This window comes from Phoca vitulina, unplaced genomic scaffold (genome assembly GCF_004348235.1).
Source record: "Phoca vitulina isolate PV1807 unplaced genomic scaffold, GSC_HSeal_1.0 scaffold73, whole genome shotgun sequence".
NCBI classification, from domain to species: Eukaryota; Metazoa; Chordata; class Mammalia; order Carnivora; family Phocidae; genus Phoca; species Phoca vitulina.
Window position 1 is genome coordinate 2,183,863 of NW_022589776.1, and position 19,249 is coordinate 2,203,111.

A 19,249-nucleotide genomic window follows, 5' to 3' on the forward strand; every position below is an offset into this window, starting at 1 on the left:
TAAATGTAGAGCTTATGCCAGGCACTGTGCTAAGCATTTTCTTGACATTCATAAAATCTCTATGATATAGATAGTATTTATTTTGATTAGTGATCTCGTCTGCCTGGAGCAGTTCTAGTTTATGTCTGTTGTCCAGGTATATTATTAGTAGCACTCCATCTTATTCTCAGAAGGTTTCTGGTTTGGCTGATAAATTGTATGGTTACCCTTTGTTTATCTCAAGGCTAAGAGAATATACAATAGAGCTGGGTTTCAAATGGAAGTCTCTGACTCTGAATACCCATATAATTTTCAGTAACAACTTTCCTGTTGCTTAAATATTATAAATAGCAAATATGGATTTTTTTCATTATGTTTTATAAAGGCATTTAGCATTCATATAGTTTACATTCTACCCACCTTTGGGTTTTACCCATGCCTTATACAGAGGATGTCCATCTTCCTCTTTCCCCTCAAAAAATAATGACCCATTTTAATTAATCTGAAGCCTTTAGATGCATTTACTGGTTGTCTCATTATCTGGTTCCTAGGTTTCTTGTTCTGTGGTGAAGGCAGAGCTTTAGTCCTTAGTTTCTGGGTCCCTCTTGATGGGCACAAACAATTGGCAAAAATAGTTCAGGAGCAGGTAACAGACATTCTTATTGCCTAAATATGTACTGTGCAGCAATGTTACTAACTTACTTGTTTTCCATTGTTTGCAGAGTGCCCGGATGAGATCTGAAGTTTGTCTGTTAAAAGCAAGAAGACATCGCAACTTCTCAAGCAGCAGTAGCTGCGTGGCTGCCACGACCCACTGTCACTGTCATGCTATTATTTCACCCTAAAATCCCACAAGCAGCAGGCACTGGTAGTGTTGGGGGATGCCAGTGAAGGTCATAGCTCTGTGGGACCTGGCATAAGGATTAGGTGTTCCCACAGAAGGGTTAGGATACATTTGACTTGATAGACCCTGGAGGTTCATCTGTAGGGCTCTGCTGGAGTGGATCTCGATTACCTATGGCAAGAGTCGGGGAATCCAACCCGAGGTTTCTTGATACCGATGATTTTGTTCAGGGAAAGTGATGTACTGTTTCTGCTGAAGAATTGCAGACAAAACAAAATATCCAAAAGCATAGTGAAAAAAGCCAGGGAGACATATACCCTGTTGCATCTTTATGGATACATTGTACAAAACTGTTTGTAAAGATATTTTTAAAAGGCTTAGTTGACTCCCTTTCAGAATTTATTAAGTCAGTGTAACTAGTTTCCTCAAAACAGATTTGATGTTTGTTGTTTGTATATTTTAACATACTTATGCATTACTAGCAATTCTCAGTGTTACATTTTAGAAGCATGGTTATTATCTGGTGTTAAAGGCATTCAGAGGTATTTCATGGTAGATATCAAGGGTATCATTGGGAAGATCTTCATTCTTAATGCACTGTTTTTTTGGGGAAGGAAGGGGGTTTGCTGAAATGTCACTGTGTAAGAGAAACCTTATTCCTTGTATGGGAAAATATTATTTCTAAACATATGTATTGAGATGGCATTTTAGCAAAACGCCTTATTTTGGAAATTAATTTTGAAGTTATGTTACTAGTGTTTTCCATAAATAAATTTATTTTTATAATTTTTTAAAAGTTTTTTGTATGAGGGGTGCCCGGGTGGCTCAGTTGGTTAAGTGTCTGACTCTTGATTTTGGCTTAGGTCATGATCTCAGGGTCCTGAGATGGAACCTCCTGTGGGGCTCTGCGCTCAGCAGGGAGTCTGCTTGAGTTTCTCTCCCTCTGCCCCCCCGCCCCCGCATGGTCTCTTTCTCTCTCTCTCAAATAAATATACCTTAAAAAAAGTTTCTTGTATGATATGCTTCTTATTTTAGTTCCTTTCAGTAAGTAATATATTTGAATAATTTGTTTCTAAAAATTTAACACATTATCTTTCAGGATGAGCTTTATAGAATGATTTTTCTACATCTATTTCTTGGGTGAACATTTTCTTGATACATCGTATTTTTAAAAGAGTCAGTTATCTTTCACCAATATTAACGAAAAGGCTTTCTCTTGGAAAAATTAGCTATGTCATTTATTTTAAGTAAATACCTTTTTGTTTAATAGCATTTTTCTGGAGTATTTACGTGTAATACATACTTGAGAATTTGCAAAGTACTGAAATAAAGAAGAAAATAGAAGTTACTTAAAATTCCACCAGAGTTAAGGTTTTGGTGTATCTCCTTTCCACATATTTACATGTGCTCTCCTCCTGTCATAATAAACAACCCCAACAGATACTTTTGTGTTTAATTAGTAGTTTCTATGGGTATAGCCTTCTGGGGAAAATTGTACTGTATTATTTGTCAATAAAGCTTCTTCAAAGAATATGCCTATTCTAGATTATTTGTGTGTGTGTGTGCGTGAGCGTTTAATAGTGTGACATGTATAGAAATGTTTACCATGGTGTATGTTTTTAATATTCTTTTCATGGTGTAATTGGTTACCCAATTTGTTTCAGTAACTGTAGACATTGATAATCCTTGTTCCTGAAGATATCCTACCTTGGGTCACCATTCCAGCTATTCACAGACTCTAGAAATTCACAAATGATTTTTTCCTTGTTGTTGGGAGTAGCAACTGTAAGACACGGTGAGGATTAAATGCAGTTTGATTGCTGTTAATGTACTGTTGTGTCCTACCTCCAAAAAAAGAAAAGTGTATTCTGATTCCTCCCCCCCTCCCCCATCATCCTTAACTACTCTGGTTCAGCCTCATATACTTAAAAACCTTTTTAAAGAGAAATTGCTGAGCCTTGCTGTCTACTTTAGAATTTGCCAAACTCCTTGACTTTTTTGGTGTGGCCTGATGTGGCAGGCTTGCTGCTAGCTCTGACTTAAAGAAAATGAAATAGTTAGAAGGACATATGGGAGAGGAGAGGAAAGAATAAATATGGCTGGGGTTTGACTCTGCTAATGTACTTATCTACAGGTATTCCTCTGTATTCATGCATAATGTTCTCTTGAAAATATGCTCAAGTGCAATGTGTAAAAAGTAAACAATAGACTTTACATTTTATTTGATGTTAGGAAGTGGGGAGTGCTCAACTAAAAGTAGTTTAAGTTTCCTATTTACACTTTACCTTGAGTCATGCTCTTCAATGACTTATTTCTAGTGTGTTCTTTGCTTCTGTTTTCTTCTCTAACAGTTAAATTATTGAAGCTAAATCAAGTAAGTATCCATTTGAGGCTAAATAGTTCTGCTTTTGGCTTACCTAATGATTCCTTCTTACCTACCCGAAGCACATTAAGCTTACATATGCTGGAATGTAAGCACCATGTTCACTGCTTACATCCCTAGCACCTAGAATAATACTAACTATACAGAGGGCACTCAAAAAATATTTATTAAATTAATGTGTGAATTCATCATCTTAATTGTGTAAGATTTGAGGTGTGAGGATTTTATCAGTCCTTTGTTGCTTTTGTTGTTTTTCCTCATTTACATAAAATTATAATTGGGTAACACATTAAAATATATATATATTTTTTAAGATTTTATTTATTTGACAGAGACACAGCGAGAAAGGGAACACAAGCAGGGGGAGTAGGAAAGGGAGAAGCAGGCTTCCCGCCGAGCAGGGAGCCCGATGCGGGGCTCGATCCCAGGACCCCGGGATCATGACCTGAGCCGAAGGCAGACACTTAACGACTGAGCCACCCAGGCGCCCCACATTAAAATATTTTTAAAAATTTTATAAGCACTGTGGTACAAATATGCTTCTACTGCTGGATGTGAACTTCAGGCTGGCAGGCAGCATTCTTACACAGTTAAAAGTGTGTAAGTCAGTTAGTTAAACTTAATTTGGCAATGGAAAGGCAGTTTAGGGTAATCATTGATTAATAGATGTAAGTGTGGCTATGGGAAGCTTGAGGACCACTTGTTTTTGAATGTGATAGGCTGTATATGAGAAAAGGCAGAATATATGAACATCACAAAAACAGAAAAATGAAAGACCCCATGCTTTAAGAAATTCTTTTGTTGTAAGTGGTCATTTCAAGCAAATGACAAAATATTACAGTCTGAAACTCACATAATTCAGCGAATAATTTGAATTCACTTTATCTAAAGGGAAGGATTTGTTCATATTTAGAGAAGTCTCTTGTATCTCCCAGTGTGAGAATATGTATGACCTTTGTTAAACTCTTACTTCATCTTGGTTTCATTGTTCAACCCATGGGTGGCCTGAGAAATTTGGAATTTCTTTTGTGCTTCAAGCTTACAATTTTGAGATGGTGTGATGCTTCTTTTGGAGCCAAGGAAGAGAATAACTTCTAAAAGAGTGGGGGATCTAGAGTCCTTTTCCGCTTTAGGGAAAGAGTATAAGCCATTGATATATATATTCTTCTAGTAGTCACCAGGGTGGCATAGCACTAATAAATAGATCATTTCAGCTGGGAATCCTGCAGTGCATTTACACCACAGCAACATTGAGTAACAGCACTTGAATCTCTTTAAATCACATTACCATGTCAGCTTATTGCTACAACCAGTATTTACTTTATTCTGTGCCTCACTATCTAGCTTTCTGAAGCTGAAGGAAGTGAAAAGAGAAATTGAGAACTTAGGTTAACACCTTGTTTTGCGTGTTCATTGGGAAGAGTTAGAAGCCAGCACCATTCTGATGATTATCTTAGGATTCGTTTATTGCAATATGGTATATTCTGAGACCTAGAAACATCTATAAATAAATACAGCTCCTTTAGTGAACTTCAATTAAACCTCTTTATTACCATGTTTAAATACTAGAGTTGGAAGAAGCAAACTGTATATAAAATGTATATTGTGTATAATATATATAAACATAAATATATAAATACATAAATATAAGCTTATATAAATGTATGCTTAGATTATGTCTGCTAAAGTAAATTGTGACCATGGAAAGTTATAGATTCAAGAATTAGGAGAGGGGGGTATCAAAATGCGGTTAAAACCTTTGCCTAATGGTATTTCCATTTTTATTCTTTTAGGTAAGCAGAATTTTATATAGTTTCTGTACAGCATTCAAACGTTCTTCCAGACAAGTGTCTGATGTTAAAGACTCGGTTATTCCTACTCCTGACAGTGACGTGTTTACCTTCAGTGTCTCCTTGGAGGTAAAAGAAGATGATGGAAAAGGAAACTTCAGGTGAGGTTGTTTGGGAAGAATAAAAATTGGTATTGTGCCTGAAATATAGTATTGGCTAATATAAAGCTTCCAGAAGCTATGCAGTGTTGGGATAAAGCTTTAACATGATAAAGAAATATTTGGCAGGTGAATGAATATGTTTCATTATTCTCATGCTTTCAGATATTTTATATAAATGATTTTCTCAGTATTTAAGAATAATGATATTATAGAAAAATGTAAAATAATAAAAGCAGAATAAAAAGGTATAGTTTTGTCAGTCACAACCACTTTTAATATTTGATTTATTCCCTTTGTTTATTTCTAAGGGATATTTTTATATACTTGTATATACATAATTTTTTTTCTTTTGACTTTATTATGTAAGAATTTTTCCATTAAAATGTTCTTAATCAAAATCATTTTCAATGGTATCAATAGTGTGTTGGGTGGTTTGATCATTTAATTAACCATTTTCTTCTGTTGTATATTTAGAAGATTATACAAGTAATCTTATAGGGCACCGTTATGCTCTTTAATGATCATTTATGTGCCTTTCATTCTAACAATAATTATTAGGTAGATATTTTGTCTGTTTTTAAATAGATACAGACATTGAGTCTTAGATAAGTTGTTCAAGGTATTTTTTCTTTTCAGATAAAACAAACTATATTTTAGACATTTATTGTCTTAATTAATTCTTAAGAATAGTCAGTCTGGCCTGACTAAGTGTTTTGTCTTGTTTGAACCTCAGAATAGATTCTAACCTTGGAGTAGATTATTTTATTGTGTTATTGTACTGATAATTTCTGTTCTTTTTGCATATTTCAGTCCTGTGCCTAAGGATAGAGACAAATTTTATTTCAAATTAAAACAAGGAATAGAGAAGAAGGTTGTGATTACAGTGCAGCAACTTTCTAACAAAGAATTAGCTATTGAAAGGTAAGCAGCTTGTTACTAAATGCTACCAAAAACTTGTATGACATTGCTGTTGTGTTTCAAGAGACTACTGAATCTCAGCTGTGTTACTCACTGTGGCTTTTCACCATATTTCAGGTTCTCTGTTTAAAAATGAGAATGGGACTCACAATGCTCTGTCCACTTAAATAAGTTAGATGTAACTGGTTCATTGAAAATCTAAATTGATGGATGAAATAAACGTGAATTTTTTTCCTCCTAGTAATAACTGCTTCAACCCTGTTTAGTTACATCCCTTTTTCCTGCTGTCCTTATTTATGTGTAGGACAAATACCTTAAATTCTCAATCATCTTTGATAATTAAAAAGTACATTTAGTTACCGGGATCTCAGGGGCTTAAAAAAAGATAGATACATATCTTTTATATATATAAGCACACACACATATATATACACACACATACATGTGTATGCATTTATGTATTTATGCTAATATTTGATCATATAAAAACAAAATCTTGTAGGACAAAAGGTACTATAAACAAAGAATAACAAATGATATTTCTGGAAAAAGTATTTGTACTGTAAAGGACAGATGAAATGTTAATATCTATAATATACATGAATTTCTTAACAGTTTGCAGAAAAGGAAAACAAGAATATGAATCAATAAATTACAGGAAAGCTGTTCACATGGCCAACAAACATACATATGTAAAGATGTCCCTATTCAAATACAAGGAAATGTATTTAAGGTAGCAGTAAGATAGATAACAGATTGACAGAAATAACATGTAGAGCTGGTGGGGATATGGGAAAATGGTAAAGTGTGTGTACATCCTTTTTGAAAAAACAATCTGGCAACATCTATAAAATTAAAACAAAAAACCCACCTATAATTGGATGCATCAGTCCCATTCTAGGGACTCTGTCCTATTGAAAATAAAAGTACTACTGTGTAAGGACATAATTTTAAGGATGTTTATTACAGTCCTTTTTATAGTGGCAAAAAGCCAGAAATAAAAACAAATGCCTTTTCACTTAGCTTTAAGAAGTGGGAGCAATTGGTGATGGTCAAATGAGAAAGAGAAGCCTCTTCATTAAGACTGCTGTAACGGGCGCCTGGGTGGCTCAGTCGTTAAGCGTCTGCCTTCGGCTCAGGTCATGATCCCAGGGTCCTGGGATCGAGCCCCGCATCAGGCTCCCTGCTCTGCGGGAAGCCTGCTTCTCCCTCTCCCACTCCCCCTGCTTGTGTTCCTGCTCTCGCTATGTCTCTCTGTCAAATAAATAAATAAAATCTTTAAAAAAAAAAAAAAAAAAAAAGACTGCTGTAAGACTATGACCCCAATTCTATAGACTAGGATGAAGGTGGGGGCCAGTGGAGGTGCTGGCTGATGGCATCATGGCCACCTCTGTCCCTTTTAATTCTAGGAGAGGGTGACTGGCCTCCAAATATCTCTTTAGAATGTTCTTTAGAATGTCAGGAATTTGCTTTGTTCTCACCCTTGGGTTTTACTAGTATCCAGATAACAGGAAAAAATGCTGCTATAGAATTCTGTCTTATAATTATAGTTGTCATCTTTTTTCCTTTCTTAGTGGTATAAAAAATAATTGTGAGTCATAAAATTCATGAAAAATAGCTGAAGATTAAAGGTATTGTTGATTTTGAATATTTTAGTCCTGAAGGAATGATGATGAGAATTTCTGTTGTTGTTGTTAGCAGTAGGTAATAGCGATGTCTGAGTCTTTTTATTTGGAAGTAGGCAACTTCACACTTAGAGACGAGGTTAAAAAAAAAAAAAGGTACAGAGAACACCTGTGTACTCTACTCCAAATAACCTATTGGGAACATTTTACCCCACTTGCTTTGCACCCACTTTCTCAATCTCCTCCTTTTCTAGCTCTCAGTCTTTCACTACCTACCTACTTACCTACCTGCATACACACACCCACATAATCATTTTTCTGAATGATTTAAGTTACAGACACCATGGCCTTTTATTCCTATATACTTTCTTAGGAAATATGTATTTCCTAAAAATAAGGATAGGGGTATCTCTTATATAAGCACATTATATGTAGCAACTTCTCTAAATTTAGCAAGCATACAATACTTTTTGTCTAACCTGCGATTTGTCTCCAGTTTTGTCAGTTAACCCAGTAGCATCCTTTCCTTCTCCAGTTCAGGGTTCAAACTAGGGTCAGATATTGCATTTAGTTGCCATAGGTCTTTGGCTTTCTTTAATCTGGAAACATTTCTACAGCCTTTCTCTGTCTCTTATGACACGGATGTTTTTGAAGAATACACCCATTTTCCCTCTTTTTAATGTAGCGTTGCTGATTTGGGGTTTATCTGATACTACTGTGTGATTAGATCCAGGTTATTTATTGCTGCATAGGTGATGTTCCCTTCACAGTGCATCACATTTGGAGGTGCCTGGTAACCATCTGTCCCTCACTGGTGATGTTCATCTTGATTGCCAAAATTTGATTGTCAAAATGTCTGATTTCTCCCTGTAATTCCTTTTTTTTTTTTTTTTTTCTCCCTTGCAACTAGTAAGCAGTCTGTGGCGGAGATACATGAAAATATCCTGCTTCTCATCAAAATTTTCTTCTTGAGTTAGCATTCATTCATGATTCTTATTCTTGTCTGATCCAATCTTTACTGTGAGGAATGCAAAATTACATTTTTCCCTCTCCTGTACTTTCTCTAGATTTGGCAGTCAGCCCTTGGCATTCCGATGTAAGCCAAAGATCTCCCTTCTTTTCCACTTACCTATTTATTATTGATATAGACTCCTGAATTTCTTTCCTCCCCACTACAATACTTTATAATTCACTACAGAGGGCGCCTGGGTGGCTCAGTTGGTTAAGCGACTGCCTTCGGCTCAGGTCATGATCCTCGAGTCCCGGGATCGGGTCCCACATCGGGCTCCCTGCTCAGCGGGGGGTCTGCTTCTCCCTCTGACCCTCTTCCCTCTCGTGCTCTGTCTCTCATTCTCTCTCTCAAATAAATAAATAAAATCTTTAAAAAAATATATATATATAATTCACTACAGAACTTAATTATTTGGTGTCCAAACTGTCCAGAATTTGCCATTGGGAGTCCCTTCACATCCTACATCCTTAAGATATGCCCCCAGAACTTCCTTTCTGGCATAACGAAAGGCAGTTTTCCATTTAATACATCTGTTGTAACGAAAGCAAAGAAGTATTAGGTGTTGAGTTGAGTAATTTAACTCTTAATAATGATTGAAAAATTTTGGAGTTTTATGATTAATGGCATATTATATCTCTATTATAGAGGCTTGTGCTATCCTTTTCCTAATGAGAGGCTCCAACTTTGATCAACCTGAAACCTTGATGAATATGGGTAAAATAGTTGAATGCCTACTTATAATGTTTTCTTCATTAGCTTAAACGTTTACACATGCATTCTAAATATATTACACAAAATAATAACTTAGAAATGGGGCTTTTTGCCCACTCTCATATTCAGAAGCCAACCTCATTCAGACTCAATAATCTTTTTCATGCTACTTTCTGAATAATTTTAAGGCATGTTCCCAGAGCTCATTATCTCAACATCTACTTAAGTATCTGAGATAAAGCACTTTTTTGACCGGTGTATATTGCTGTTGTTAGCAATTTTACCTAAGCCACAGGTGTCTATTTGTATAGCATTAGGATTATTTAAAAAAAATTCATTGTATATATAACCACTTACTGTATTGCTTTTATTTTAATTAATCTTGATGTAGTTACTAACAACTCTGTGTTCATATATCCAGCAGTAATTACTAAACCCATGCTAAGTTTCTTTGCCCCCTGCTTTTTTTAACACGTTTTTTCTGATAACCTCTATAAATATCCAAACTAAAATTGAATGAGATTGCTTCAGGCTGAGGGTTCTTCCACAAACAATGCTTCGTTCAGCATAACAGACAGAATTTCCTGTGATATGGGAAATTTTGTAAATACTCGGATTTGTCTTTTTTGGAAAAAGAAACTTGCCTTTTATTAGATTATACGTGGTACTTAAGGTGTTTAAATTATAAAATGTAAATGGTGAAATTTAAGGTAATCCACTAGGTGGCAGTCATGTCAAGAGAATTCTTAACACCTCTGCATCTTAAACATTGCTGCTGGCAAAGACATTGGTGTGAAAAAAACCCCAAATTACATAATTTTGGCTTATCTTGTTGGAAAGAGAAAATGACTTATCATTTTCAAAAACAACTTTTCATTATGTAAAATTTCCAACATATGAAAAAGTAGAAAATAATATATTGAACCGCAGTGTACCCATCAATGCTAATTTTCAATGTTTGGGCTTTTTTCAAAAAATATTTTTATTCTAAAAGAATCCATTTCTCCGTGTATTCAGGGGTTCAAGCCTCCTTCGTATATAGATATTTAACAGATTATACTGAGATTTTCTGTTTTGACTTCTTTGAAGGCAAATACCTATCTCAGAATCTCCAGTATCTAGCACAATGCTAGCAGCACAGAACTTTGTAGTTAGCTACTTAATCCTTACGTAGCACTTCTTCTGTGCTGGACACGGTTCTAGAGGTGTAGGTACTACTGTCTTCATTGTACACTTGAAGAAACACTTGAAGGAACTGAGGCACAGAGAGGTTCAGTAACTTGCCCAGGTCATACAATTAATATTTGAACTGAGTCCATCTGGTATCAGAATACATGTTCTTACTCTCTACTGCCTCTTTAAAAACTTGTTGAAAAAATGAATAAAAAGTATATAAAAATTTTATATTTGGGGTTGGTATTGTCCAAACTCATTGTAATAGTAATAGAACACTGCACCTGATAGAATCCTACCTTGTTTAGAGAATGTGAAGACTGCCTTCATATCTTGAAAATTTCTAATAATCTTTTTCTTTTTTGTCAGTGATCCATGTTAGATTTTACACTGAGCTTTATTTAGGAACTGGACAGAAGAGAGAAAATAGTAACAGCCAACATTTATTGAGCACTTACTGTGATGGTCATGCTACAATTGTCATAACAACATGTGAGGAAGGCTTTAAAATTTTTACCCCATTTTTGCAGATCATGAAATAGGCTAAGGAGCTTAAGTAACCTGGGTCAGTTGGCCAGAAACTGGTAGAGCCAGGCTTTAAACCAAAGCCATCTGGTTCCTGAGTGTATACTCTTTAAGACTGTATCTGACTAGGAGAGGGGGGAAAGATGGCGGAGGAGTAGGAGACCCTATTTCAACTGGTCCCCAGAATTGAGCTGGATATCTACCAGACCACTCTGAGCACCCACAAAACCAGCCTGAGTTGTAAGAAGATCTGGATCTCTACAAACAGAATATCGCAGGCAGTTGGTTTTGAGGTACGAAGCGGAGAGCCGTGATTCCGTGGGCAGATATCGGAGGATAAACGGCAGCGGGAGGGTGCCTGGACATGGGGATCCTACACCGCTGGCAAGCAACAGCCTCGCGCGCTGCGGACGGGGCACAGACTCGCAGACCGGTAGCGTTGGGAAAGGACTTTAGGGCAGCCCCTGGGGTGGAAAACCAGAGCGGCGGGGTCGCGCACATGCAAACTGCAGCCACCCAGACAGAAACCTGGAGCGACGGTCACGCGTAGGCGAACTGCAGCCTCCGAGACGGAAACCCAGTGCGCCGGGCTCGCGCCTGTGAACTGCAACCTCCGACCGAGGTGGAAACCCCAAGCGGCGGAGTGGTGCGCGCGAACTGGGAGCGGCTGGCGGTTTTAGAAGCACAAAGGGCAGAGACGTGCCCCGACCTGGAGGCAGGACTGCGAGCACTGCGGAGGGGTGCACAACCCAGGACACTGCAGTTTATAGCAGCACAGACAGAAACGGAGACGGTGTGGCCTGGAGAGCCCACTGAAGAACAGACTGAGGTCTCTCTGCTCTGAGGCAGAGGGTTGGAAACGGTCTCTTCTGCTCTGACTCGCGGAAGAGACGCAGAAAGCCACCAGGGAAAGGCGCCAGAGAACAAAAGCCCCAAAGACTGATTCCCACTGAGCCCATCCCCCGCCACAGGGGCGCAGGGCAACTCCGCCCAAACAGGGTTGCCTGAATAACAGCGCGGCAGGCCCCTCCCCCAGAAGACAGGCTGGGAAAACAAGAGGCCAGCAACCCTAAGGTCCCAAGAAAACAGGTGCATCTTGCTTGGGTTCTGGTCAATAATTTGGACTCTATACATTCCCTCAAACATCCATCAACAGAATGACTAGGAGGAGGAGCCCCCAAAACAGAAAAGACTCAGAGATTATGACTTATGCTGCAGATTTACAAATGGATGCAGATATAACCAAGATGTCGGAGATGGAATTCAGGCTAGCAATTGTGAAGACAATGGCTAGAATGGAGAAATCAATTAATGGCAACATAGAGTCTCTAAAGGGCAGAAATAAAAGGTGAATTGGCAGAACTTAAAAATGCTATCAATGAGATCCAATCCAATCTAGATAATCTAACAGCTAGGGTAACTGAGACAGAAGAGAGAATAAGCGATCTGGAAGACAGTATAATAGATAAAAAGGGAAAAGAGGAGGCCAGGGAAAAACAACTCAGAATCCATGAAAATAGAATCAGAGAAATAAGTGACACCATGAGGCGTTCCAATGTCAGAATAACCTCCCTCCACCCCAGAGGGAGTGGAGAAGGAGAGAGGGCTAGAAGATGTATTTGAGCAAATCGTAGCTGAGAACTTCCCTAATCTGGGGAATGAAACAAACATTCGAGTCCTAGAGGCAGAGAGGACCCCTCCTAAGATCAAGGAAAACAGGTCAACACCCTGGCATGTAATAGTAAAACTTGCAAGTCTTAGAACCAAGGAAACCATCTTAAGGGCGGTTAGGGGGAAGAGATTCCTTACGTACAGAGGGAGGAACATCAGAATAACGTCAGACCTATCCACAGAGATCTGGCAAGCCAGAAAGGCCTGGCAAGACATATTCAGGGTACTAAATGAGAAGAACATGCAGCCAAGAATACTTTATCCGGCAAGGCTTTCATTTAGAATGGATGGAGAGATGCAGAGCTTCCATGACCGGCAGAAGTTGAAAGAATATGTGACCACTAAGCTGGCCCTGCAAGAAATATTAAGGGGGGTTCTATAAAAGAAGAAAGACCCCAAGAGTGATCTACAACAGAAATTTACAGGGACAATCTATAAAAACGTCTTCACAGGCAACATGACAATTAATTCATATCTTTCAATAATCACTCTCAACGTGAATGGCCTAAACGCTCCCATAAAACGGCACAGGGTTGCAGATTGGATAAAAAGACAGGACCCATCCATATGCTGTCTACAAGAGACTCATTTTGAACCTAAAGATACATCCAGACTGAAAGTGAAGGGATGGAGATCTATCTTCCATGCCAGCGGACCTCAAAAGAAAGCTGGGGTAGCAATTCTTATATCAGACAAATTAGACTTTAAACTAAAGTCTGTAATAAGAGACACAGAAGGACACTATATCATTCTTAAAGGGTCTATCCAACAAGAAGATCTAACAATTGTAAATATCTATGCCCCCAACATGGGAGCAGCCATCTACATAAGCCAACTGTTAACCAAAATAAAGAGTCATATTGATAACAATACGTTAATTGTAGGAGACCTCAATACTCCACTCTCAGCAATGGACAGATCATCTAAGCAGAAAATCAACAAGGAAACAAGAGCTTTGAATGATACATTGGACCAGATGGACCTCATAGATATTTACAGAACACTCCACCCTAAAACAACAGAATACTCATTCTTCTCGAGCGCACATGGAACTTTCTGCAGAATAGACCACATACTGGGTCACAAATCCGGTCTCAACCGATACCAAAAGATTGAGATTATTCCCTGCATATTCTCAGACCACAATGCTCTAAAACTGGAACTCAATCACAAGAAAAAATTTGGCAGAAATTCAAACACTTGGAAGCTAAAGACCACTCTGCTCAAGAATGTTTGGGTCAACCAAGAAATCAAAGAAGAACTTAAACAATTCATGGAAATCAATGAGAACAAAAACACATTGGTCCAAAACCTATGGGATACTGCAAAGGCGGTCCTAAGGGGGAAATATATAGCCACCCAAGCCTCACTCAAAAAAATAGAAAAATCCCGAATTCACCAACTAACTCTACACCTTAAAGAACTAGAGAAAAATCAACAAACGACGCCTAAGCCACGCATTAGAAGAGAAATAATTAAAATTAGAGCAGAAATCAATGAATTAGAAACCAGAAACACAGTAGATCAGATCAATGAAACTGGAAGTTGGTTCTTTGAAAGAATTAATAAGATTGATAAACCACTGGCCAGACTTATCCAAAAGAAGAGAGAAAGGACCCAAATTAATAAAATTATGAATGAAAGGGGAGAGATCACGACTAACACCAAGGAAATAGAAACAATTATTAGAAATTATTATCAACAACTATATGCCAATAAACTGAGCAATCTGGATGAAATGGAGGCCTTCCTGGAAACCTAGAAGCTGCCAAGACTGAAACAGGAAGAAATTGACAACCTGAATAGGCCAATAACCAGTAATGAGATTGAAGCAGTGATCAAAAACCTCCCAAAAAACAAGAGTCCAGGGCCTGATGGATTCCCTGGGGAATTCTACCAAACATTCAAAGAAGAAATAATACCTATTCTACTGAAGCTGTTTCAAAAAATAGAAACAGAAGGAAAACTTCCAAACTCATTCTATGAGGCCAGCATTACCTTAATCCCCAAACCAGGCAAAGACCCCATCAAAAAGGAGAATTTCAGACCGATATCCCTGATGAATATGGATTCCAAAATCCTCAACAAAATCCTAGCTAATAGGCTCCAACAATACATTAAAAGGATCATCCACCACGACCAAGTGGGATTTATCCCCGGGATGCAAGGGTGGTTCAACATTCACAAATCAATCAATGTGATAGAACACCTTAATAAGAGGAGGGAGAAGAACCATATGGTCCTCTCAATTGATGCAGAAGAAGCATTTGACAAAATACAACATCCTTTCCTGATTAAAACTCTCCAGAGTTTAGGGATAGAAGGAACATTCCTCAAGTTCATAAAATCCATCTATGAAAAACCCACAGCAAATATCATCCTCAATGGGGAAAAGCTGAGAGCCTTTCCCTTAAGATCAGGAACACATCAAGGGTGCCCACTCTCGCCACTGTTGTTCAACATAGTACTAGAAGTCCTAGCAACAGCAATCAGACAACAAAAAGAAATAAAAGGTATTCAAATTGGCAAAGAAGAAGTCAAACTCTCTCTTTTTGCAGACGACATGATGCTCTATGTGGAAAACCCAAAAGATTCCACCCCCAAATTACTAGAACTCATCCAGCAATTCAGTGATGTGGCAGGATACAAAATCAATGCACAGAAATCAGTTGCTTTCTTATACACTAACAACGCAACTGTAGAAAGAGAAATTAAAGAAACGATTCCATTTACAATAGCGCCAAAAACCTCGGAATAAACCTAACCAAAGAGGTAAAGGATCTATACTCTAGGAACTACAAAACACTCATGAAAGAAATTGAAGAAGACACAAAAAGATGGAAAAATATTCCATGCTCATGGATCAGAAGAATAAACATTGTTAAAATGTCTATGCTACCCAGAGCAATCTATACCTTCACTGCCATCCCGATCAAAATTCCAATGACATTTTTCAAAGTGCTGGAACAAACAATCCTAAAATTTGTATGGAATCAGAAAAGACCCCGAATCGCCAAGGAGATGTTGAAAAAGAAAAACAAAGCTGGGGGCATCACGTTGCCCGATTTCAAGCTATATTACAAAGCAGTGATCACCAAGACAGCATGGTACTGGCACAAAAACAGACATACAGACCAATGGAACAGAATAGAGAACCCAGATATGGACCCTCAACTCTATGGTCAAATAATCTTTGACAAAGCAGGAAAAAACATGCAATGGAAAAAAGACAGTCTCTTCAATAAATGGTGCTGGGAAAATTGGACAGCCACATGAAGAAGAAAGAAACTTGACCATTCTCTCACACCATTCACAAAGATAAACTCAAAGTGGATGAAAGACCTCAATGTGAGACAGGAATCCATCCAAATCCTAGAGGAGAACATAGGCAGTAACCTCTTTGACATCGGCCACAGCAACTTCTTTCAAGATACATCTCCAAAAGCTAGTGAAACAAAAGCAAAAATGAACTTTTGGGACTTCATCAAGATAAAAAGCTTCTGCACAGCAAAGGAAACAGTCAACAAAACAAAGAGGCAACCCACAGAATGGGAGAAGATACTTGCAAATGACACTACAGATAAAGGGCTGGTATCCAAAATCTATAAAGAACTTCTCAAACTCAACACCCAAAAAACAAATAATCAAGTCAAAAAGTGGGCAGAAGAGATGAACAGACACTTCTCTGAAGAAGACATACAAATGGCTAACAGACACATGAAAAAATGTTCATCATCATTAGCCATCAGGGAAATCCAAATCAAAACCACACTGAGATACCGCCTTACACCAGTTAGAATGGCAAAAATGGATGGGGAAAGAAACAACAAATGTTGGAAAGGATGTGGAGAAAGGGGAACCCTCTTACACTGTTGGTGGGAATGGAAGTTGGTACAGCCACTTTGGAAAACAGTGTGGAGGTTCCTCAAAAAATTAAAAATAGAGCTACCCTATGACCCAGCAATTGCACTCCTGGGTATTTACCCCAAAGACACAGATGTAGTGAAAAGAAGGGCCATATGCACCCCAATGTTCATAGCAGCAATGTCCGCAATAGCCAAACTGTGGAAAGAGCCGAGATGCCCTTCAACAGATGAATGGATAAAGAAGATGTGGTCCATATATACAATGGAATATTACTCAGCCATCAGAAAGGATGAATACCCAACTTTTACATCAACATGGATGGGACTGGAGGAGATTATGCTAAGTGAAATAAGTCAAGCAGAGAAAGTCAATTATATGGTTTCACTTATTTGTGGAACATAAGGAATAACATGGAGGACATTAGGAGAAGGAAGGGAAAAATGGGGGGGGGGGGAATTGGAGGGAGAGATGAACAATGAGAGACTATGGACATGAGAAACAAACAGGGTTTTAGAGGGGAGGGGGGAGGGGGGATTGGTTAGCCCGGTGATGGGTATTAAGGAGGGCACGTACTGCATGGAGCACTGGGTGTTATACGAAAACAATGGATCGTGGATCACTACATCAAAAACTAATGATGTATTGTATGGTGACTAACATAACATAATAAAATTAAAAAAAAAAAAGAAAAAAAAAAGACTGTATCCGACTAATCCTGATTGTCCACTAAGTTTAAAATTAATCAAGCCAGTTAGGAAATAAATGAATGGGTATTGTCGTATTTCGAGCAGAATTTTAAAGTGAGAATATAGATGCTGGGGTATCCAGATGACAGCTCAGAGATTTCGAACTCAGGGGCACCATGTCCTGGGAAGAAAGCTGACTGATTTGTAGAAGAGAAAACCAACAGTAACAGCTGAAGGGAGGAAGCAAGATGATTGTCATCTGAGATGTGTGAGAAGAGCAAGACCTAAACCTAATTATTGTGAGCCCCCAGTTAAAATGTGAAAGTGTGAGGATTCGATCAGGTCAAGCTCTTCTGGTGTTTCCAGAGCAGAAATGGCAATCATCTCTGTGCCTGACCAGCTGACATTTCTGTGGTTTTTGGTATCATCACATTTAGAAATATTGCAAAAAAATTTCTTGCAAACTACGGAATTGATACGGATTTTTAAAGCTTTATGTAATGTTTAAAATACATAGTACTGTTATGTCACACCCATTAGGCTTCACACTTGAGAAGTGACGGAGAAGTTTTTCAGTTTTTGCTGTATGAATTTTCTGACTAGTATTTTGTAATAAAATGATTCAGGACAATAATACAATATATACTTAGCAAATGGACCTCTGTAAAATTCCCTAACAAGAAGTTGTGTTTTAATGATGGTAGTTTCAGGCCTTGTGGAAGGTTAGTTGGGAAGAGATTTTTGGCTTCAGTGTTTATGTCTGTCAAAGCACTTTGTTCCCAGGGATCTGCCTGATGCTTGCTCTGTGAATCAAAATGAAATATTGATACAGCAAGCAGAGTACAATTATTAGGTTTGTCATAAGCGTATAACTCTGTTTGTACTGAGTAACATGGGCCACACTGTGAGAAAGAAAGGATTTCCATGAATCACTTTGATCCTAATTTTGGGGAATACAACCATTACATATACTTTAAAAAAATACATAACACGTCATTACAGAATGTAAATGATCATTTGTGGAGTGCTTGTTTTGATAGTATATTCGGCTTCACTTCTCAATTTGTGCTTGCTGGCTTACAGCAAAACCATATAATGAGAAATTGAGGTGTTAGGTACCATACTTGCTAGCAATAGTGATTGACAGGTACCTTTCCTGGTGTTATTTTCTTGAGGAAAAGATTTCCAAGCTAAGGAGTACTGAAAATAAAAACCACCTGGGGCTCTTTTCTCTCAGAACAATTTTCTAATATGATTTAATATCACTGGAGTAGGGGAATGGTAGAACTTCTACTGTTTATTATTTTTGGGCTGATCTAATTTGATGTTTGACCATTCTGAAGGTCTTTTGCTGGATTTACCTAGCATTTATTTTTACCTCACTCTAGCAAGTTACTATTTTATTTAGAAAGAAGCTCAAGTCACTGACTTCAGGTTGCGTAGATGTTAGTTTGATTTGCATCTTTTATTCTTTTATGGAAATTAGTGTATCTATGAAATCAAGAACTTTAGATGTACTAATAATTTTTCTTAAGGGACATCATTCTTCTCCATCCTGAAGTGAGAAAAAATTAGTGGGGTGACCCAAAGTCTCCATAATATTTTATTTTGTTTTGTTTTGTTTTATTTTTTGAGAGAGCGAGAGAGCATAAGTGAGCTTGAATGGGGCGGGAGAGGGGGAGAGAGAATCCCAAGCAGACCCCCACGCCCAGCTTGGAGCCCAGTGAGGGGCTGGATCTCATGACCCCGGGATCATGACCTGACCTGAGCTGAAATCAAGAACCAGATGCCCAACTGACTAAGCCACCCAGCTGCCCCTCATTTGTTTTCTTTCTTCCTTTCCGAATTTCCTTTCCTTTTCTTTCTTTCTTTCTTTCTTTCTTTCTTTCTTTCTTTCTTTCTTT

The 19,249-nt window shown here is 38.0% G+C and overlaps 1 protein-coding gene across 2 annotated transcripts in view; it reads left to right on the forward strand.

Moving 5' to 3' along the window:
• Positions 1 to 19,249, forward strand: part of RABGAP1L (RAB GTPase activating protein 1 like) — a 782,624-nt gene that overhangs the window by 85,057 nt on the left and 678,318 nt on the right. For both annotated transcript variants that reach the window (XM_032393375.1, XM_032393374.1), the window contains exons 6-7: positions 5,000 to 5,157; positions 5,968 to 6,078. In XM_032393375.1, the coding sequence (XP_032249266.1) occupies positions 5,000 to 5,157; positions 5,968 to 6,078 (269 nt within the window). The remainder of the gene's footprint in view (positions 1 to 4,999; positions 5,158 to 5,967; positions 6,079 to 19,249) is intronic.